This window comes from Rhinatrema bivittatum, chromosome 13 (genome assembly GCF_901001135.1).
Source record: "Rhinatrema bivittatum chromosome 13, aRhiBiv1.1, whole genome shotgun sequence".
In the NCBI taxonomy this organism is placed as follows: Eukaryota; Metazoa; Chordata; class Amphibia; order Gymnophiona; family Rhinatrematidae; genus Rhinatrema; species Rhinatrema bivittatum.
The window spans coordinates 11,920,673-11,944,247 of NC_042627.1; the positions used below are offsets into that span (position 1 = coordinate 11,920,673).

The 23,575-nt window shown below is 40.9% G+C and overlaps 1 protein-coding gene and 1 non-coding gene across 4 annotated transcripts in view; one reads left to right on the forward strand and one right to left on the reverse strand.

Annotated features, from left to right (window-relative positions):
- Nucleotides 1–3,564: 3,564 nt before the first annotated feature.
- The window catches only part of TBC1D21 (TBC1 domain family member 21), a 53,860-nt gene continuing 33,849 nt past the window's right edge, over nucleotides 3,565–23,575 (forward strand). For 2 of the 3 annotated variants that reach the window (XM_029575748.1, XM_029575750.1), the window contains exons 1-4: nucleotides 3,565–3,869; nucleotides 10,294–10,402; nucleotides 14,414–14,521; nucleotides 17,263–17,366. In XM_029575748.1, the coding sequence (XP_029431608.1) occupies nucleotides 10,364–10,402; nucleotides 14,414–14,521; nucleotides 17,263–17,366 (251 nt within the window). In that variant the 5' untranslated portion in view covers nucleotides 3,565–3,869; nucleotides 10,294–10,363. The remainder of the gene's footprint in view (nucleotides 3,870–10,293; nucleotides 10,403–14,413; nucleotides 14,522–17,262; nucleotides 17,367–23,575) is intronic. The other variant, XM_029575749.1, reaches the window with a different exon arrangement.
- On the reverse strand, nucleotides 4,159–4,231 carry TRNAR-UCU. Its single transcript has one exon. It is a non-coding gene; the product is annotated as a tRNA-Arg (tRNA).

The following is a 23,575-nucleotide window of genomic DNA, read 5'->3' on the forward strand; positions in this document are numbered from 1 at the left end:
TCTTCTAGCGGGTATAGCTTCCGATGTGATAAATAGTCTTCATAGAAGGTTTGTGTTATGCACGTCACTTGAGAGCCAGTGTCCACTAAGCAAGGGCACTGCACACCATCCAAATAAGCGGTTGCAGAACAAACCTTTCCCACGAGGCGTTTCAAAACATCATCTGGTAGAGGACATGGTGGGATATGATCACTGGATATTTTTCTTTTGGGACTTATCTGAATTGCATTTGGTGCCTTTGTCTGCCCCTCGCAAAAGCACCTTTTTAGTTTAAAGGAGTATTTGAAACCTGCCTAATGCGGGGTATTTTTTTTTTTTTCAAATTTTTCCCGCAATTTCTGTTGGACTAGAGCAGCATTTACAGGATTGATGCATTCTCCCATCATGTGTCCATTCTCTCCACAGTTATAGCAAAATGAAAGTATCTTGGGATGATGCCTCCCTTTTTGAGGCATCTTCTCTACCCAAGAGTTTCTTCGCATCATGCTGTTTGCAATAGGGCTATTTACTATTTCTGAATTGGCAGCTCTACAATGAGTGATCAATGGGGCGAGCAAAACATTATCTTCTCCTGAAAATGTTCCCAACTCAGATCCCACCTTAAACTCACTTGCCTCTGGTGTCATATGTTGAGCAATGCTTATGTCATTTGCTAGGTAAGTCCTGCTTACAGGTTTAATCTGGGTAACTCCCAATTGACGTATCCTCCTAGATTCTTTCATGTTTCTTTCTTCCTCAATCGTTCTGATTTTAAATAGCAGCTCCGAGTACTGTGGCAGTTTCTTCGACTGGCTCTCTAATAAGTCCCTCAATTGCAGTCGGGTAATCAGGGTCTCCTCCCAGCACCCACGTACAAACTGTTGTAGTAACTTCCTGTCTGGGGCGAGCCCAAAGAAAATTCCCCGCTCCACGACTTTCTGTAACAGGACCTGAAGCCTTCTCAAATAGTCTGAAGATTTTTCTTTGCCATTCTGGAAAGTTTCAATAAATTGAAAAAATAATTCCTCTCCATTAGTTACACTGCCATATGCCTTCTCCAGTTCCTCTAAACACTGCTCTGCTGTGGCGCTTTTATCTATGTAAGAGACAATATTTAAAGCTGGAGGAAGGAGACTTTCAATTAATTTCCTTTTTTTTGCACCTGCGGTGAGATCGGATCCTGCAGTAATTGCTTAATTTGAATATGCCAAGTTTCATAGTCTCCTTCATTACTAGGTTTAGGGACATTTCCAGAGAAAACTTTAATTTTGTAGTACGTATGATTCAACTCTGCGCCCTTTTCCTTAGGAGTTTTGATCACATGCTCCACTATAACCTTTGAAACATCCGCAGGAATAGAAATTGGTGGAATGGAATATTGAGAAGAATTGACTGCCACAGGATGTTGGGTTAGCATAGCATCCAAGCACTTGGGGACTCTTTTTCGGCTTTTAACTGGAGTCTGCAATATACTCTGGGGTGATTGATCTATATCTCGTGTTTCTTTTTCTTGTGACCCCAAACTCTCAATCATGAGAGCAGATGTTCTTTTTCTCAGATCTTGAATATTGATTTTATGACTGTCAGCTATATATGCTAATTCTTCTTGAAGTCGATCTGTCATATCTAAAAGTATGTCACTCACTAGTGGGTCAGTGCATGCTTCAGGGGACATTGACTCAACATCCTGTTCTGATACTGTCTCATCTAAGACAGGTAAAATTATCCACTGACTGTCCAGTTCCCCTTTTAAGCTCATTCTTTCTAAAATAATTATAGAAAGCGGTTCTTCAAACTCACACAAAACTTGATCAGATGACTCAGCTCTTAAACGTTTCAATTTTGTAACTACACCTGCTGGGCTTAATGCATCTTCTACACTTGCTAAAGATATTTCAGGATTTACAGAACTCAGAATAACAGATCTATCAGGAATACAATCATAGTACTTGCAATACTCCATTTTGTATGAGAAAGAAACAAAGAGAATACTGTGCTCACTTCACTATTGATGCTGGGTCGCTCAGTAGCAGGTCAGACAGAGAGAAGAGAAAAAAAAAAAACACTGCCCCACGTTGATGCGCCAAAATTTGTTGTAACCCTTGAAGTTCAATTTTCTTTATGACTTCTTGTGTCTGAAACCTGCACTTTGATTCCCAACCCAGTATCAGAAATGAATCCACACGCTCTTTAGTGAGTAACAGTTTTATCTTTACTGGAATGAATGACTGAAATAAATCTGTTCACTTCCTAAGCATCTGCATTTGTCATATAAACACATGTATATAGTACAAGAGAAAACTCAACTTTGTCATAAACTCATGTTAAGTATTTCAACCAGAATCAGCATGTGATATAGCACCCGACCTTAAGCAGTCTCTGAACAAGCAAAGTCCCAGATTGTATCCTACTGTGTGTCCATTTGAATATAGAACTGAAGAGGGCGTCAGTACTGCTGCTCCAACTGCCAAATCCACAATACAGCAGCCTCTATCCAAAAGAAGAGCTTCAAATCCTGACAGGGCACAGTTCAACTACTCCCAAGTCGTCCACAGCAGGGTTCCAGAAAAGAGAACCTTAATCAGTACAGATAATATTTATTAATTCAGAGCAGGGCAGGAACTCTGTTCAAGCTGAGCAGTGATCTGTTTGCACATGCTCAGACAATCCAATTTTTATAAATCTCTTTAGGTAAAGTAAAAACAACTTCAATACATCTCAAAACAATGTTAACTAACATAAATACATTACACATGAATACAATTATAGAGGGCTGCTCACCTTAATCAGTACAGATAATATTTATTAATTCAGAGCAGGGCAGGAACTCTGTTCAAGCTGAGCAGTGATCTGTTTGCACATGCTCAGACAATCCAATTTTGAATCTCCTTTCCCCCCCCAGCTCTTAAAGAGACAGCACTCTATTGTCAGTCTTTTCATGTCACAATGATGATTCAACATTTCTCTGCCCTAGTTCCTAGAGGTATGTTACACAAGGATCTGGGTATGGCTCAGGGTATACAGATAAAGAGATGGTCAGTTCTGTCCTATCGCCCTGCATTCACTGTTCAGCTGAAACAACAATGCACTAACTCTGGTACTACTTATAGTCCCAAGGGCAATTAAAACACTTCCAACTCCGCTTTGTAAGGCATAAAATGTTCTAACCTGCAAAGCAGGGTATCCAAACAGAAAACGTAAGCAGGAGAGGAAATAAAAAGGCACAGTAGTTCAAATTTTACAGTGAAACCACTCTCCGCTGAGGCAAGGAAAAAGAAAAGAAACCCAAGCCAATGTTCGTGCTGCCTTTACACTCCGCTTTATGAAAAGAAACACAAAATTCAGGCCCCCTGCAAAAGTGTCGCAAAGGTGCCGAGACACGGGGTCACCCCCTTCTCACCATGGACTGTGGAGAAGCTAGACTTGCTATTGAGCAGGGCCTAGCTGGAGAAACTTATCTGGATAACTATTGGATAGCTGGGTTATATTCAGGCCCTTTATGATTAGCCTTTTCTATTCCTAGAATTCGATTAGGTCACGATGCTGCATCACAGTGAGGTCTGTTCTAATAGTCACCAGGATTCTGCGAGGGGCAGCCAGCATGCGCTGCAGCAGCTTCCATGTTTCAGAGCGGCAGCGGCAGCCACTGTAGGAAGCTCAGTGGTGCACTTGTTTGTCAGGCAGGTTTGCTTGCAGCTGGGTAAATGGTTCAGAAGACATAACCAAAAAGTGAACAACCGGTCAGCTGCCAGAGCACAACTGACCACGAGTCAGTTATCCCGAAACCCAACTTCAGAAAAGACAGGTTGTATTAGATGGGTAACCTTTGTTAACAGGTGGGGGAACAGACTACAGTCCAGCAGTTGTCGGGATGAACAACTAGTGACAAGGTAGGTCTGAGGTTGCAACTTGGGCAGTGCGCTGCTTGTTATGATTCATGCAGAAACACGTCTAACATTAACCAAAAAAAGGGGAAACCATGCTGCTCTGTTATGTATTTTGTTACAGAAAGGAGGAAATGCATGGATTTTCTACTGTTATTTTTTTAAGGCGACCTTTTTGAAAATGATCTGAACCTCATCAAGCTCTGGTCATTTTCAACACCGACGGCAGAAAAAGATCAAAGTGGTCCATCTAGTCTGCCCAGCAATCTTCCCAAGGTAGCCAGAAGGGAAACCCCACCCCAGGTGGGACTTGAACCCACAATCCCAGGCTTAGAAGGCCAGTACCTTATCCATTAGGCCACTGGGGTTATAGAGATCACATTTATTTTTGCCCTTAGTAATCCCTGGTGCAAGGCCCATTTGTTGCCAGAGGATGTGGTTAGTGCAGTTAGTGTAGCTGGGTTCAAAAAAGGTTTGGATAAGTTCTTGGAGGAGAAGTCCATTAACTGCTATTAATCAAGTTTACTTAGGGAATAGCCACTGCTATTAATTGCATCAGTAGCATGGGATCTTCTTGGTGTTTGGGTAATTGCCAGGTTCTTGTGGCCTGGTTTTGGCCTCTGTTGGAAACAGGATGCTGGGCTTTATGGACCCTTGGTCTGACCCAGCATGGCAATTTCTTATGTTCTGACCACTAGGCTACCACTCCACTCCAATGGTAGAACTCTTGCACACATGCTGCAAAGCATTAAAAAGGAGGAGTCCAGGAGCTTTCCTCCTCAATTCTATATTTTAAAAAGAGTGATTGGCATCTTAGTAGGCTCTAATTCCTTTAGGGAGAGTAATTTTATGGGGTAAAGATGTGCTTTACTTGCAGAAATGGCGGGTTATAAAACTGCCCACCCAATATGCTGGTAAACATTCTCGCGAAATTTATAAAATGTTACATGTGTAAAAATGAGCATATACCCACATAAGCAGCCTCTTCTTGCAGATCCCATATTTTATAAAAGTTGAAAACACGTGCATGTTTTCACTTTTGCACACACATATCCACATGTAAAAAAAAGGGGCGGTCTAGGAGCGTTTCTGGGGGGGTCCAACACTTGCCTGCACAACTTGCTATTTTAAAAAATGCGCCCATACATTTGCCAACGTCCGTGCATATTTTTACATCTGCTAACTGATATTAATCCTGGTTACTGTGTGGTACTGAATGGATGGGGAGGGGGGGTGAACTGGGGAGGGGGTTCAGGCAGAAGAACCAGGAAGGTCTCTATGACCTGGAGAAGGACTGGGCGAACTGGTGGACTAATTGATGTGTACTTAAGTCCTACTTTTCATTAGCACATGAAATATTTATTTATTTATTTATTTTTAACTTTTATATACCGACATTCTTGCATTAAATATGCGTGCTTATAGTTTTAAAATAGGTAGTACACGCATTCAATGCATTGATATACATGGTTTCAATGCCTTGCACGTATTTGCACATAAGCATGCATAGGTGCATGTGTTGCGGGGTAAATATATGAATGTTTTATAATATGCACGTGGTATGTGCAGGTTATAAAATACCATGGGGAAACAGTGCGCAGCCCTATGTGCCCCTGCACACAGTTGTTTAAAGGTCATCCTTACAGTCTGTATGTGTGCACATCAGTTTACCCGCAGTGAGCAGAGATATTCGCAGGGGGCAGGACGGGGAGTAATTTGCACTCATGTGCATACTTTAGCAGTTTCAAAAGTGTGCGCCTGAGTGTTCCCAAAAAATCTCATATTAGCAGGTGTAAGCGTGTGCAGGGGGTTTTGGTGGTGTAGTTTTCGAAAGGAAATTATGTGCGTGCTTTGCTTTCCCTTTCAAAATTGGTATAACTAACTTATGGGTGTGTTTGATTTCAAATGTATATGGGCTATTATAAAATTAGCCATTGAAAGGACTAATAAAACATGCAGTAGCTAAGCGTTTGAATTAAGCACACAGTCTGTTCTTCAGACTGACTAATACAATTGTTTCATTACTGGATGTATAGTTTCTAGATGTCATTAATGAGTGCTTCATGGCGCAACGAGAGGGTCAGCTACTTTAGATCTAGTCCTCGCTGGAGTGCAAGCTCTAGTGCAAGAGAATACTATAATTGGCTGTTTGACAATAGTGAGGTCCATATCCTGCAGCATGGCCACCGCTGATTATTCCCGGGTAACTTTAAATTAGCTGGATAAGTGTATCAGGCTGACTTTTAGACCTCTAACTTATCTGGTTAACTTAGCCAGACAAGTCTAAATATTGCTACATAGCTGGCTAAGTTAGCTGAATAAGCAACTCCTCTCCATTAAGCCCTTGTCCCACCCAAAACTTAGCCAGCTATCTACTTAGCGCAAGGATAGGCAACATCGGTCCGCAGCCAGGGCTGGATTTCAGGATATCCACAATGAATATGCATGAGGTATATTTGTATGCACTGCTTCCACTGAATGCAAATATACCTCATGCATATTCATTGTGGATATCCTGAAATCCAGACCTGTACCTGGCACTCCAGGACTGGAGCTGCCTATCCCTAACTTAGCTGGATAAGTTAGAAACTAAAAGGAGTAGGGACCAATAATAAAATATATCCTACTATGTCCGGCTAACACGCACAGGATATTCAGCAGCACTGCAATGCCGCTGAATATACCTGGATAAGTATTAAAGCTGGATAAGTGGTAGCCGCTGAGTATGGCTGGAAATTCAGATACCACCATTTAGCTGGATAAGTCGGAACGTATCTGGCTAAGTGGTGCTGAATATTGGGCCCAGTGATCATAATGGGGCAGATTTTAAAAGGTACACGCGCATTCTATAAAATCAGGGGTCAGTGTGCGCAAGGGGGTGCACACCGAGCCCTCGGAGAGACCAGCTGGCTTTCCCATCCGAGGCCGCTCCAAAATCAGAGCGGCCTCGGAGGGAACTTTCCTTCCCGCCCCCCAACCTGAACAAAAAAAAAAACACAATCCCCAGGCACAGCAGCCTCTGGCCACGCCCCTGCCCTGCCCCCAGACTGCCCCGCCCCTTTTTGCAAGCCCCGGGACTTACATGCGTCCCGGGGATTTACGCATGTCGCCGGGCCTTTTGAAAATAGGCCCAGCGCGCGTAAGCCTTTTAAAATCTGCCATAATGTAATCAAATTTGATAAGATCACTGGAGGGAGAATATTAAATAAGACCACCACAGTAGCTTATAATTTTAAAGAGGGAGACTATTACAAAATAAAGAAATGAGTTAGAAACTAAAAGTAAAAGGTGCCAATATTAACATATAGCCAGCTATGTAACTTTAAGCCTCTTATGGGCCATGTCTAACTTATCCAATTAACTTAACCAGATAAGGCTCAAAACAGCAATTTAGCCAGCTAAGTTAAAAGAATAGGTAATGCCACTCAGTTACGCCCACTGCCCTCCACTGACTGTACAGCTAACTATTTAGCTGGATAAATCACGTATCCGGCTTAGTGGTATCACCAGTCTGATTTATTCAGCAAAATAGCATTTGAATATCTACCCCAGCAGTTGCCAAGGTTAAAAGTTTGCATAGGCCGTGGATATGGTTTAAAAATACAGTCTTAGAAGTCCAGGTAAAATGTATTTTATGCATTTAAAAAAGTCTCAGGGAGACCAAACAACTGCCAGCATGGTTTAATAGTGAGGTGAAAGAGGCAGTTAAAGCCAAAAGAGCATCTTTCCAGAAATGAAAGCATAACCCTCTACCATGGATCACTAAAAGAGAACTAAAATGGTGGCCTGGGTTTATATAGCCTGGGAACTCTCCTATATAGTCTCCCACTTTGGGGAGCTAAAACCCAACAATAAAACTACACCTATTCCCCCTATGTCAATGGGACAATCCTCTTAGTAGGGTCCCATAGGATTCTCTACATATAGACATGGCTTAATGGGTCAGAGTCAACATGGTTTTAGCAAAGGAAAGTCTTGTCTTACAAATCCATTAGATTTTTTTGAAGGTGTAAATAAACAGGTAGATAACGGTGAGCCGGATGATACAGTATAGTGTATTTGGATTTTCAAAAGGCTTTTCCAAACTACTTCATAAGTGACTCCTCAGGAAATTGAAAAGCCAGTGCCCCATTGTGGATTGGTGCCTAATTAAATGACAGGGAACTGAGAGTAGGACTGAAAAGTCATTTTTGTTAATGAAGAAAGGTCATTAGCGGAGTATCACAGGGATGGTTATTGATTGGGACCTGTGCTGTTTCACGTATTCGTAAACGATCTGGAAAAGGAAACGAGTGAGGTGACCAAGTCTATAGATGGCGCAACATTTTTCAAAGTTGTTAAAGCAGCAGCGGATTGTAAGGAACTGCAGATGGGCCTTGAGAGACCAGGAAACTGGGCATCTGAATAGCATACCGTAAGTGTAAAGTGATGCACACAGTGGAAAAATAATCCCAACTACAGATACATAATGACGGTTACTATACTAAAAGTCACTACCCAGGCAAAGGACCTTGGAGTCTGAATGGGCAATGCATTGAAATCCTCAGCTCAGTGAGTGGCAGCAGTCAAGCAAATAGGAATGATCCGAAAAGGAATGGAGACTAAAACTGAGAATATCATCCTGCCTTTGCTTCAAGTCATGGTAACACTGCACCTTGAATATTTATGCAGCTCTGGTCGTCCCATCTAAAAAAAAACAACACAGCAGAATTAGAAAATGTACAGAGCGGAGTGGTATTATCAGCTAAGTTAGCTGGATAATCCCAATTTTCAGCATTAACTGGCTAAAGTAGCTGGATACACATATCTGGCTAACTTTAAGATCACAGATATGTCAGCGGCATACCCGCCCCACTGAATATCCCGGCTAAGTTAGCCAGATAAGTTTATCCACCTAACGTTGCCAGTTGTCCAGCATTTACAGAGATGAGAAACGATGTGAAGATGAAGGAGTAGGTGAAGGAAATACCGGAGATGGGGAAAGAAATGGAATGGAAATGTAGAAGAGAGATAAATGGAACGAAGAGGTAGGACAGAAGAGAGCTGAGAAAAGTGAGATGCTAAGGAGAAGAAATTATGGCGAAGGGAAGCTGTGAAGAGAACAATGGAGAGAGTGAGGGAGAAAAGAGGACAGAGCTCAGGTGCCTGATGGCTGCAGCAGTAGGTTTGGTGCTGATTTTCTGCCTGGCCTATCCAAGTCACCAAAAAGCACGAAGGAAGGCGATCTATAATAGCCGTCAGGATGAAAGAAAAGAAATAGATGCCTGTAGTCTTAAAACAATCCTTTATTGCAGTGGAGACACAAGGGTAGCCTTGTGTCTCCACTGCAATAAAGGATTGTTTTAAGACTACAGGCATCTATTTCTTTTCTTCTATCCAAGTCACCATCCTGGAATCATTGGGAACTGCAGTAAATGACTTTCTTTTCCTCACTGCAAAGGGACTGGAAGGTGGAGACTGCCTCTGGCCTCCGGCCTCAGCCTGATGCCCTTTTTGAATTGTTTTTTGTTTTTTTTTTAGAAAATCAGCACTGGGCAGGTGGTGGCTGTATGGTAGAAAGAGCACATGGGGAGGGAGGAGTTAGAATAGGTGCATCATGGGAATCTCCCCCCTGCACATTTACAAAGTTATATATGCAACAGTATTGTACCACCACCCTTTATTTATTTATTTAACATGTATATACCACTTATCAACATTTCTATGTGATTTACAAATATTCATAAAATCAAAAGCACATAAAATTATTATTTTCAGCTGTTTATTTTGCTGTATAGAATCATACCATTTTATCTTATTTGATGAGCACTGTTCGTCAAAAACTGTAGTAGAATACGCACGAATAGTTTGCAAAGGTGGAAGATGTAAGACGCTACACAATGGTTTGTAACTTGTGGTTTATTATCTGTTAAATATTACACCAATTGGAGTATGCAATGTCTACTCATCTTCCAATAAAATATCATTTACAAAAAAAATAGAGGCAGCCTTGGAGGCACAACGGGGAGGACTCCCCTCTCTCCTCTACCGCTCATGTTTAATATTATGTGCCCAACAGCAGTGCACGCCCACAGTAACATTTGAGGGAAGATTAATTAGAAGGACAGAAGACCAGAGGCCTTTTCTGCCCCACTTCCTTCTAATTGCCTAACAACTATTTCCATGTAAAACTTCAGGGAAGGCAAATGATATACAATTATCATTCTGATAAAATTGTTTCTAAATGTATTGATAACACATTTGCTGTATCATGGGAGCACAAGCTTTCCCTTTATGCAAATGCCTAATTAGATCAAATTCCAGCTCATGAAAATATCCGTTTGCAGGGTTTTCTGCACGGAAAGAGCATTTAGTCATGCAGCAAGAATTGGCATAAGCTAATTTCTTTCTCTCTGCTTTGCTTTGTTCCCTTCTGTTTTTTTTTTCTCAGTCTGCCTTCCTTCCTTTCTTTCTCCTTACTCGGTCCCCCTTTCTAGGTCCATGGTTGAGGTAAAAGAGCCATGTCTGATTCTGCCATGAGCGTCATTGATGTGGGCAAGGTGAGAGTTCTTTTTTTCTCTTCAGGTTGAAAGCTTCGGGGAAAAGTATTTTTTTCAGTTTGGCTTTAGTAAACAGACTGGCAGTTGCCTGTTGCACTCTCATGGCTTTCAAGGCTCTGCTAGCCCCAATCTATGCACCCGAAACAGAACCACAGTACACTCAGTGGTAACCTTGGAATATACCTGACCACCGGTAACCATGGAATAGGATATATTTAATTATAAAATATATTTTCAAAATGCCCGCAGAGATCATAGTCCTTACCTGCTTGATCTTTACAATATTGCCTTATCCAAGTCTCCAAGGAGCTCCTGGAAACTCCAGAATTTCTCTGAGTAAAACAAAGTTTTGCCCACAGAAGTGGGGAATTTGAAAATTGTGCCCCCCTTCCCCACTGCAGGTGAGAACCCATACAGGTCATGGTGCAAATACTTTTACCCGCAACAAACAATGGGGTGGATTAGGCTGGTGAAGGGAGAGGATATTCTCATGACTGTCCAGACTTTCAAAGGAAAAATATATAAGGCACTACAGGCTTTTTCTAAGAAGTAAGATGGGAAAGTTAGAGTGTATAGCAGTGAATGATGATATAGACTTAATTGGCATCTCAGAGACATGGTGGAAGGATGCTATACCAGGGTACAAATGAAATCGCAATAATAAGGAGAAGCAACCTGATGGGGGGGATGGTGTTTTTTTTTTATCCAGGATGGTATAGAGTCCAACAGGATAATGATCCTGCAAGAGACTAATGCACAATCGAATCTTTATGGGTAGAGCATCTTTATGGGAAGAGTATAGCAAATAGAGTATACTACCATCCATCTGGCCAAAATGATGAGACAGACGATGAAATGCTAAGAGAAATTAGGGAGCTAACCAAATTGGTAGTGTAGTATTAATGGGAGATTTCAATTTCCACGATATTGACTAGGTAAATGTAACATCAGGACATGCTAGAGAGATAAAGCTCCTGGATAGAATAAATAACATCTTTATGGAGCAATTGATTCAGGAACCATTGAGAGAGGGAACAATTCTAAATCTCTCAATGGAATGTACGATTTGGTGAGAGAGGTGACTGTGGTGGGGCCACTTGGCAATAGTGATCATAACATGATCAAATTTTAATTAATGGCTGGAAGGGGGACAATAAGTAAATTCACAGCTCTAGCAATGTACTTTAAAAGGGAAACTTTAATAAAATGAGAAAAATAATTTTAAAAAAAGAGAATTTGAAAAGAAGTCAGCCATAGAGGCAAAAATTCATAATAAAAACTTTTTAAAATAAATCCGAAGCAGGAAGCCTGTGAGAAAATCAGTTGGACCATTAGATGATCGAGGAGTTAAAGGGGCACTTAGAAAAGATAAGGCCATCCTCAAAAGACTAAATGAATTCTTTGCTTCGGTGTTTACTGATGAGAGTGTTGGGGAGATACCCATTCTGGAGAGTTTTCAAGGGTGAAGATTCAGATAAAATGGCCCAAATCACAGTGAACCTGCAAGATGCAGTAGACCAGATTGACAAATTGAAGATTAGCAAATCATCTGGACCAGATGGTATATACCTCAGGTATATGAGATTTCAGACCTATTACAAGTAGTTTATAAACTATCATTAAAATCATCCGTTGTACCTGAAGACTGGAAGATGGCCAATGTAACACCAATATAGAAAAAGGACTCCAGAAACTCTAGACCAGTAAGCCTGACTTCAGTGTTGGTAAAAATCATGCAAACTATTATAAAGAATAAAATCAGAGACATATAGATAGACATGATTTAATGGGACACATCCAGCATGGAAGTCTTGCCTCACAAATGTGCTACATTTTTTTTGAAAGGGTGAATAAACATGTGAATAAAGGTGAACCAGTAGATGTGATGTATTTGGATTTTCAAAAGGCATTTGACAAAGTCCCTCATGAGAGGCTTCTAAAAAGTAATAGGATAGGAGGCGATGTCCTTTTGTGAATTACAAACTGGTTAAAAGACAGGAAACAGACAGTAGGATTAAATGGTATGTTTTCACAGTGGAAAAAGTAAACAATTGAGTGCCTCAGTGATCTGTACTTGGACCAGTGCTTTTTAATATATTTATAAATGATCTGGAAAGGGATACGACCAGTGAGATGATAAAATTTGCAGATGACACAAAATGATTCAAAGTAGTTAAATCACAAGCAAATTGTGATAAATTGCTGGAGGAATTTGCAAGACTGGAAGATTGGGCATCCATATGGCAGATGAATTATAATGTAAACAAGAGCAAGATGATGCAGATAAGAAAAAATAACCCATGCTGTATGTTAGGACTTACCACCCAGGAAAAAGATCTGGGCATCATAGTTGATATGGCAGATGAAATATAATGTAAACAAGTGTAAGATAATGCATATAGGAAAAAATAACGCATACTGTATGTTAGAAGTTACCACGCAGGAAAAAGATTTGGACATCATAGTTGATATTACATTGAAATTTTTGGCTCAGTGTGCTGTGGCAGTCAAAAAAGCAAACAGAATGTTAGGAATTATTAGGAAGGGAAAGGCAATACTTGTGCAATTCTGGTTGCCACATCTCAAAAAAGATATAATTGCACTGGAGAAAGTACAGAAAAGGGCAACAAAAATGATAAAAGGAATGGAACGGCTCCCCTATGAGGAAAGGCTAAAGAGGTTAGGGCTGTTCAGCTTGGAGAAGAGATGGCTGAGAGGCGATATGATAAAGGTCTACAAAATCATGAAAGGTCTTGAATGTAAATTTGAAAAGGTTATTTACTCTTTTGTATAATGCAGGGACTAGGGGCACTCTATGAAGTTAGCAAGTAGCACATTTAAAACAAATCAGAGAAATTATTTTTCACTCAACACACAATTAAGCTCTGGAATTCATTGCCAGAGGATGTGGTTAAGGCAGTTAGTGTATCTGGGTTTAAAAAAAGGTTTGGAAAATTTCCTGGAGATGTCCATAAAATAGTATTAATCAATAGGGAATAGCAACTGCTTGTTGCTGGCATTAGTAGCATGGGATCTATTTAATGTTTGTATACTTTCCAACAGGATACTGGGCTTCATGGACCCTCAGTCTGACCCAGTATGGCATATCTTATGTTTTTATGTATTATCCTCAGTATGCAATTGGTGATTTGCTCAAGTCTAGAAGTTTTTGCAGAGGATGAGAAGCCATCTAATTTATCCTAATCTCCAGTAACATCAGCAGTTCTACAATAAAATTACAGAAAATTCTCCAACACAACATAGAAAACCATAAAAGGGTTTGATGCATGGGCAGTCTTGGGAATTGCGTCTGGAAGCCATGGACATGATTTATGACCCTTTATTCCCATAACTAAATAGTAGGGAAGACTATTATCAGATCAGACCATGAGTTGCTATTCAGTTCTACAGAGAATTAACACAGTTCAGGCCTATTAGGCCAAATTTCTTTAGATAGTACAGAACTAATAGTACAAACGTTCTACTCTTTATAAATCAATAACTGAACTTTGAATTCCATCTGTATTAACTATTGCCATTTTTGAGGATCTAGAGTCTTATTCCTTCTCATTACATTTGTTTTACTCTGATAATTACAAAATACAGTATTCAATTTTGAGAGAGGGCAATTTTCAAAGCCATTTTCCTGAGTAAACTGATTTTTGAAAATTGCCCTAGATTATTCTGCCAAAAAGTATGCGCAATCTTCCATAGCATGCAGACTTTCTGCTAAACTGCAGGGAGACCTTCCCAGCCTGGGGTATGTTTAGGTTGGGGTGTAGGGGGGAGCAGGAAATTAAAGGCACACATTGTATTTTCAAATCTACATACATTATTTTATATTGATATCACAAATTACTTCCCCCCCCCCCCCCATTCTGCTGACTTTCCCACCTCTACTGAGATGCGTTACTATGAAAGATTCACTGGGCTCAGCTTGCAGTGTATGAAGTCTATCCTCTGTTGAATATACTTATAGGCGCTGTGTGAAACGTTTTTCTCTCTTCCCAGTATCGGACAAAACCAGTGATCGACAAGACTGAATGGGACAGCTTCTTTGGTGAAAATGGCTTTCCTCTGCATTCCCTGGAGTTTGTGCAACGCATTGTTTTTGAGCGGGTGAGGACAGCCCTTCTATATAGAAAAGTCCATGCCGGTGTAATTAATTTTTCTTTTTGAAGGATTATTTACTGATCCCGACAAAACAGGTTTGAAGACTTGAATTTGGCTTATATGTGACTTCAAGTATTATTTTAGGTTTCCAGGCTCACATGTGTCTTTTAAGCTAATATTGAAGTATTATGTTTTTTATACTTTATTATGAGGCATTATCTTGATTTTTACTCTTTCTCTTGTCTATTAGGCTTTTATGTCATGTTTTTTTGTTTTTACTTGATTTTAGTATGTATGTTGTTATTGTAAAGCACTATGAGCCCTGTGCACCTAGTGATCCATAAATTTTAATCAACTGTTGTAAACTATAAACCAGCCAGCCCCCTTCCCTGTTGGGGAAGCCAATTTAGATCTCATGCCAAAACATTTGCCCACTCCTACTGCAAAGGTAGAGTTAAATGTACTGGACATGATGAAGGGCTAGGCACTGTTCTAGCAGCTTAAGCCCTTCATGGTCACCAGTGAATCACTGTATTCTGGTGCGAGCAATCTGAGGTTTTCCCTTTCTCACTTGATCAAGTATGTTTAGCATTTCATGTGGTAGGATTAATGTAATGAATTTTTGGACCAGTGTTACTGAGTTTTTGTGTTTTTGAGTGTACAACACAGAAAAATTTATTTTTGGGTTTTTTGGGTTGTTTTTTTTTTACTGTTTTAGCAGTAGCAACCAGTTGATGATCACAGAACAGGCATTGGGTGGATCCAGCTGTGACAGAATTTAGCAATGATTGGGATATAGGTAACTGGTTCTGGACAACTCAATAAAAAGTAATTATGGCAATGTGGAGCTTGGGTGGGTAATTTTGGGTGGGTACAGATTAAAAAAAGAGGAGAAAGTTCATGGTAGGAAAAAGAAAAGGAAAGCAGTGTCTCTCAAGCAAAACAAGCCTGGAAAAGTAGCTCTAAAACACTGAAAGAATTAAGGGAAAGAAGCATATACTGTAGATGGATGCTGATGATATTTAGCTCATTGTCCCATTAGGGAAAGATGTGAACAGGGCCTTACTGGAGTTCAATAGTAAAAGGTCAGCTATTGCAGATTGGCTTGTTCAAAGCAGGTTGAATTTGAACTACTCTAAAACTGAGGTCCTCAGAATAAGAGTTGTGAACCCAGAGATGCTGCCATTGTGTTACAACCACGAAGAAGATGAAAGATCTGGGGCATGATTTTGGAGTCTAAATTTGACTATGAAGTGCATGTGGCTAAGACAATTCAGATGGTTTATGGTAAGTTAAGAGTAGTAAGGAAACGTCAGCTGTTTTTGGAAGCGAATGATTTTAAGAAGGTAGTTCATTCACTAGTGGTTTCACACCTAGATTACTGCAATGGTCTATTTGTGGAACTGACGAAGCATCTCATTCAGGGGTTATAAATATGCATTTCCCAAAGTGTGGTAATTTGAGTTGTGTTGTGGTATTCTAGGAGAACATCTTTAAGGAAGATACATAGATGTGAATTTTAATACCCACGTGCATGTGTGCACATGTGCGTGTTTGTTGGCGTGCACACCTGGGCGTGCCGATTTTATAACATGCCCGCGTTTATGCTCGTATGTTATAAAATCAACTACCTGTGTATACATGCGAGCATGATTTATATCGATGCGTCCATGTGCGTGAAAATGCTATCTCGTGCTTGTAAGTGGGGGGAATGTTAGCCAGTATGTGCGGTGACGCATTAGGTCGATTTCCCATTTCTCAGTTCACCCCAGTAAAGGAGTGGTTCCTAAACCCCCTACCTAACTTGCCTCCCTTTTACACTACTAGCCCCAACCCCTAAAACCCCACTGACTACCCTAATTCTTTTAATCGCAATTCTTACATGCAATCCATAGCAGAAGCAAGTTATGCCTTTGTGGGATCCTGGCGCGTACTTGTGCGCAACACTGACTTCATGGCGCTGTCCCGGGCCGCCCATACCGTGTCCATACCGCACTCATATCCCACCCCTTTTGCTCAAAAGCTTTGTAATGCGTGTACCGGGAAATACATTAGTGGCCATGGGTCTTTTAAAGTCCGCGTGACTCGCGCACTTCTGAGTCACAAGCATATCTCCCGGCTTGGCCGCTCGCATGGTTTTTAAAATCTACTTGTTGTTGGTTTACACTAGCTTTCAATAGGGGCTCATGCCCAATTCAAAATGTTGTTGCTCATTTAGTTAAATTGGTATTGACTAAGACAACGCTCTAGTCAAGGGGCATTACTTAACAATTCATCTTTTAAGAGGGCGTAATGAGTGCACATCAGAGCAAGAGCCTTTTCTGTTGTGGCACCCATTTTCTGGAATACGTTGCCTTTGACCATTAAATAGGAATTGAACTATCTGACTTTTCACAAAAAACATTAGACATGGCTTTTCGCCAAAAATGCAGTGGGCTAGATGTAAACCTATGGGTAGAAAAGGTGGTGCTTGGCATAGTGTTGGCTGGCAGTGTGTGAGATGATTAGTAAGATGTTGGGTGAGTGTGGATAGTATCCAGATTTTTCATATCTTATTTGTTATTGTATTTGTTGTACTGTACTGTTGTATTGTATTTGTTATTGTAAGTCATTCAACTGCCTTGGGATGTCTAAAATCAACTACAAGTTGAATAACTTGTAGCGGAATATAAATCTAAAATAAAAAAATAATTGTTCATCAGTGTTTGAATAGATGTTCAATAAGATCAAATTCAAATTTCTTTCAGGGTATTCTTTCGACTGTGAGACCAGAGGCATGGAAATTTCTGACGGGTTACTATCCTTGGAGGAGTACCTATGATGAACGACTTATAATTGATAGTGTGAGAAGGTACCAACCAAACCTAATCTCGTAAATCATTTCTGGATGCAGTTTATTCAGTCAGGGCGTAATTCACCCAAATTATTTTTAGTTTCCAGAGAGCAAATAGTGAAAGAAAACTCAGATAGCAATTGTTGTGAAAACAGATATTCTGAAGATATTTGACAACAAAGAAAAAATGTTACTGCCTAAACAAAGACACTTCATAAGTGCAACTTGAGGCACCATAAACATTACATTAAGACCTTCCTCTCTGACCTCCTACTACTTGTTAAAGACTTAAAGCCTGAAATTCAAAAAGATATAGGCATCTAACTTTAAGAATTCAGCACCTAGATATGCCTTAATAAAAATTCCAGCCCTTGCCCCTCCCTCACCCCTACTAACCATTTAAAATTAGTATTCTTAAAAATAGGCAGAGCCAAAGCTGGGACCAAGTCAGGGGAGTGAAGTTAGGCATTCAATGCTGATTTATAGTACTAGGTGCCTATCTTATCCGTCTTAATTTAAGCAAGGCCATGTCTTGCCTAACTTTAAGTGCTTCAGTTTGAGGCTTATATTCAGCCCAAAATTAATAGGGGCATGCAGTCAAAAGAATTTAATTTTAATTTTTTTTTATTTTTAATGCACACTAAATCCCATAGGAATATGCAGAGTCAAAAAATTCATTCCAGTTCATTCATTTGTTTTATAGGTCACAGTTCTTCATGTGGTTCACTTCAAACAAACAAAACATTTTCATTTATTTGTTTTATTTGTAAATTTGTTTACCATTATATTCAATGGAAGAAGTTATTCAGACTATTTTGGTCTCCCACATTGGGATTTTCTAATCATATCTAATGAAACTGGTGGATAGACTTCATCAGAAGAGGGAAGGCATGCCAATGCATCAGACTATTTCAACATGGCACCAAAAGTGGCATGAAGAGCTGAAAGACCCGCAATGGGGCAAAACAGTATCAGCAGTGGCAAAATTTCTTCATAAGAACATATGAACATAAGAAATTGCCATTCTGGGTCAGACCTATGGTCCATCAGACCAGCTTTAACAATAGAGCTTTAACAACACTCCAATTGCTTTTGAATGTGCTACTTGCTAACTTTGTGGAGGGCCCCCTAATTCTTATATTATCTGAAAAAGTAGATAACTTATCGACATTTACCCACTCTAGTCCTCTCATGATTTTTTTTAACACCTTATTTTAATTTTTCAATACTCCTTCAGCATAACATAGCAAAATCATAGACCTCTATAATATTTCCCCTCAGCTGTCTCTTCTGCAAGCTAAACAGCCCTAACTTCTTTAGTCTTTGCTGCAAAGTAGAGATAGAGGGTAAAAGCAAGTGAGAGTGGCATGAAGGCCCCAAAACATCATAAGAGGCACAAAGCAGCCACCCAAAGTGACAAGAACATCCCAAGGCTCCAAATGAAGGGCAAAAGACACCAACTAAATTTATAGAAAGCCCTAGGCAGGGAGAAGTCAGAGAAAGTTACTGGAGGATGCCTAGCAGTTCACACTTGAAGTTGTCTTCCCTGGAGACTAACATGCTACTGACAATGTATACAATTTTCTTTAGCCACTAGCTGTTTAACATCCTGTAATTCAGGGAATCCAGGACACAATTATTCTTCTGAATTAGTTTTTGTAAATACTGCCTCTATCACCTAAGAAGCAGTAATAATGAAAAAGTGAGGCTCTGGTTTTAGAAGTTGCACTTCTGCTGCTTCTGTCTTTGCTGTGGAATAATCTTTTGAAGGCTAAATACTGGAAGAAACCAATAGCTGTAAGAACCGTAAGGGAAGGTAGTTTGAAGACAAAGTCTAAGAGGACAAGAAACCATTAAAGATAACTGGGTAAGGCATGTATAAAGCAACATATTTCCAGGGCAAGACCATGAGTCGGTAAATACTGAAAGGGAAGGAGATTTGAAAAGAATCTCAAAGACAGTCAGAATAAAGGAGGAAGCACCATATGACCCTAAGGTACTAAGACTGCTTTAGAGTATTTGTGGCAGCAGTGATGCTGATGATTGAAAAGAGAAATGGTAGGAGCAGAGAACAGAACAAGAAGAGTGATTGAAAGCCTTCCACGGTGTATTTCATGGGCTGAAGTAGAAGGAAGAATGGCACCAAAAACCCAAGGTAACAGGAGGGCACAGCATTACCTGGAGTAGCATGAAGGACTCAAGTAGTGGTGCAACAAATATACAAAGCAACAAAAGACAAGACCAAAAGTTGGCAAGCAATATAGGAAAAGCGGATTTTAAGAGAACCTCAACAACAGCCAAAGCAGAGGAGGAAGCACCCTAGGGTACCAAGAATGGCTTCCCTATTGGGTCTTCTCCATGGGATCACCCCACTTCCCAACCTGGGGAAGAACAGGGTGGCCTCTCTATTCATTTTCAGCTGTGCCCTTCCACTGGAGAGCAGAGGCTGGGTCTTTTTGGTACATGGCAGTGTAGGGTGCTTTACCCAGTCAGAAGCATGGCTATCTTGTTGATCCAACTAGTAGCATATGATTCTGTCAAAAAGATTGAACATTATGAATAATGCACATGTTAAATACACATGGCTGGTACAGTGAAACTGAGAATGGCTCATTAAGTCAGTTATGGTTCCCATCTATTACATTGTTACACTGATAACTATGGTAATTGTACAGCTATAAATGGTAAGTGTGTTACAGGTAATTTTGCAGTCTGATAATTCATATAATGACCAAAATATATACAGATATGGTATCAAAAGATTTAATGAATAACAATTGAAGGTAGAACACAATCAGCAATGTGTCTTAATGCTCCTCTATCCCTGACATGGGACCTTGTTTCGCCGAAGCTTCATCGGGAGGAATAAATCACATTGGAATTAATTATAAGGTGTAGGAGAATATTGCTTTAGGAATTGAAACAATGTAACCATTTGTAAACACAGACTTGAAACAATCTCTGATCGGACACTTAAAGAGACTTAAACTGTGGCTTATAATTAACTCCAATGTGATTTGTTCCTCCCGATGAAGCTTTGGTGAAACACAGTCCCATGTCAGGGGACAGAGGAGCATTAAGACACATTGCTGATTATGTTCTACCCACTAATGTTATTCATTAAATCTTTTGACACTATATCTATATATTTTTTGGCCATTATATGAATTATCAGACTGCAAAATTATCTGCAACACACTTACCATTTTTTATATTATTTGATGTGCTTTGCATTTTTTCCTCATCTTTTGTGGACTTGTAGAGCTACTGCATGCCAAAAATTGCCGATCCCCAAGACATAGTGCATGGAATCACAACAGCACACCAACATCAAAACCTCTACGGCTTAGAGTGCGAAAATCACAAACAGCACAAAGTGTCATTAAAAACATACTTATTTTCACAGGTTTTTGGTCTGGACTCACAGTGAATCTGGTTATAGAGAAGTTAAAGTATAATTGAACTCACTTTCAATTATTTCAGAGGGCCAATCTTTGATGTCCTTTGTTAGTTATTTTTAGTTGTAATCCACTTCAGTCATTTTGTAAGAGGGCAGAATATCAATTCTTTTAAATAAATAAAGCATAGAGTGTAGTAAATCACAAACATCACATGTCTCAAAATCCCCAAGGCATAGTAAACAGCACAAAACATCTAAACAGACCTAGACACCAAGACGTAAAATTAGAAAAGTGAGGTAGGACGAGAAACTTGTTTTTTTCACATTGTTATTTTGGGGACAAAACACCAGAGTATAACCAAAAGAGAAGCAGGGTAAGAAAATTAGACCAGGATTGTAAAGAAGTAGAACCAGATGAGAAGTAGGGGGTGGGAGGAGAAACTTGTATTTTTTTTTCTTTTTTTCACATTTTTATTTTGGGGACAAAACTCCCCGGTATAACAAAGAAAAAAGTAAGTTGGGAGAACTAGGCTGGGATCCAAACAGCAAACAACATGGAGACAAAAACTACCAAGGTTCATCATAGGTGTTGCAGGTAGGCAGAGTGGTAACATGATGCCCAAGGTGGTACATCTGGGATATGGCAGCTAGACATAGTGGCATCAAAACCTCTAAGGTACTTTCACTCATCTTGCCACTCACATGAAAATTCTGGAAATCCTAACAAAAGCAGATTGATTTTCTAACACACTTCTGGAATTCAAATATTTTGTGGCATCCTTGAAGGGCTTCAGGTTTTATATCAGCTGCCTTTTCACTACCCAATCATGATGTCTCAGGGAGTGATCCACACCTATCTCTTTTTCCAGAGACAGATCATGAAGAAGTGTCTGCTGCTCCACTAACCTCGTGACAAACAATAACCATCCCAACAAATTAAAATGCTCTAAATGGCCATCATAATAGGCACTTCCGGCTAAATAGCCACCTTCATTTCCTTATAGTTAATCATCAGCCAAAGATATAAACATTTTTTTAAAATGTTTATGCATATAAAACTGAACTCAATCTAAATGAGATGCGGGCTCCCTGACACGGATCTGTGTTTCGTAATACTGCGTAATACAAGATCGCTGCCATCAACTTTCAGGCAATCATGTCTCAAACTGATGCTGTGGCAGAGATAAAAGCAGGCCGTTAAACATATAGGGGTAGATTTTCAAACAAGGCGCGTTGGCGTACTTTTGTTGGCGCTCCAGGCGCCAACAAAAGTACGTGGAGCCGCGCATATCTGCTAAAAACCTGGATCGGCGCGCGCAAGGCTATTGATTTTGTATAGCCGGCGCGCGCCGAGCCGCGCAGCCTACCTCCGTTCCCTCCAAGGCCGCTCCGAAATCAGAGCGGCCTTGGAGGAAATCCTCTAACGCCCTCCCCTCACCTTCCCCTCCCTTCCTCTACCTAACCCACCCGCCCGGCCCTGTCTACACCCCCCCCTTACCTTTCTCCGGGGATTTACGCCTCCCGGAGGGAGAAGTAAATCCCCGCGCGCCAGCGGGCCTGTTGCGCGCCGGGACGCGACCTGGGGGCGGGTACGGAGGGTGTGGCCACGCCCCGGGCCGTAGCCACGCCCCCATACCCGCCCCCAAAACGCTGCCGACACGCCCCCTAAACGCCGCGACGATCGGGCCCGCCCCCGACACGCCCCCAACACGCCCCCCTCGGAGAACCCCGGGACTTACGCGAGTCCCGGGGCTCTGCGCGCGCCGGTAGGCCTATGTAAAATAGGCTCACCGGCGCGCAGGGCCCTGCTCGCCTAAATCCGCCCGGTTTTGGGCGGATTTAGGCGAGCAGGGCTCTGAAAATCCGCCCCATAATACAAAATATATAAAAGTGCCTATAATGCAGAAAAAACAGCTCAAAGTGATGTAATACCACAATACCACCGCGTGCAGATTACTTCTGCTCCAGAAGAGCAGTAAGTAACAAAACAAAAAAATTAGGGATAGGTAGAGTTATGTTAGGGATCGGGGATGAGAGGGGAAGAGGTAGGAAGGGTAGGGTTAGGTTTAGGAAAGTTCCTTCCCAGTCCGCTCCTGGAACTGCGTGCACATGGACATGCGCAGACGTTTTAAGGTCAACCTCTAAATGAATGCAAATCCCTAAAAACTGAAGAACCTTAGATGAGCTGAAATAAATCAAAGCACAATGTTGCCATTTTTCTGGGTAGGATTGAAAACAACACAAAACAAAACAAAACAACAAATGTCAGTAAGTTCCTTGTCATTTTAAAAAATTACAAGCTATTAAATATCAGAAAATTATTATTTTGCTCATTAATAGCTCATCATGGTTAAAAGGTATATTAGGTGTATCAGCAGAAATAATAAATTTAATAGGGGTGTGCATTCGTTTGCAACATATTGGCAATCCGCAACGTATAGGGCCATATTTGTTGTATTCGTTGCGTCACGAAAAGTATCGCGATTTCCCACGAATACAATGAATCTTCACCAAATTATTTGGCCGTCTAAAGGAGCGAATTTAAACAAAACCCCCACCCTCATGACCCCCCCCCAAGACTTGCCAAAACTCCCTGGTGGTCCAGCAGGGGTCCGGGAGCGATCTCCTGCACTCGGCCGTCGGCTGCCAGTAATCAAAATGGCACCGATAGCCTTTGCCCTTACTATGTCACAGGGGCTACCGGTGCCATTGGTCGGCCCCTGTCACATGGTAGGAGCACAAGATGGCACTGGCCGTCCATTGCTCCTACCATGTGACAGGGGCCGACCAATGACACCGGTAGCCCCTGTGACATAGTAAATTGTGT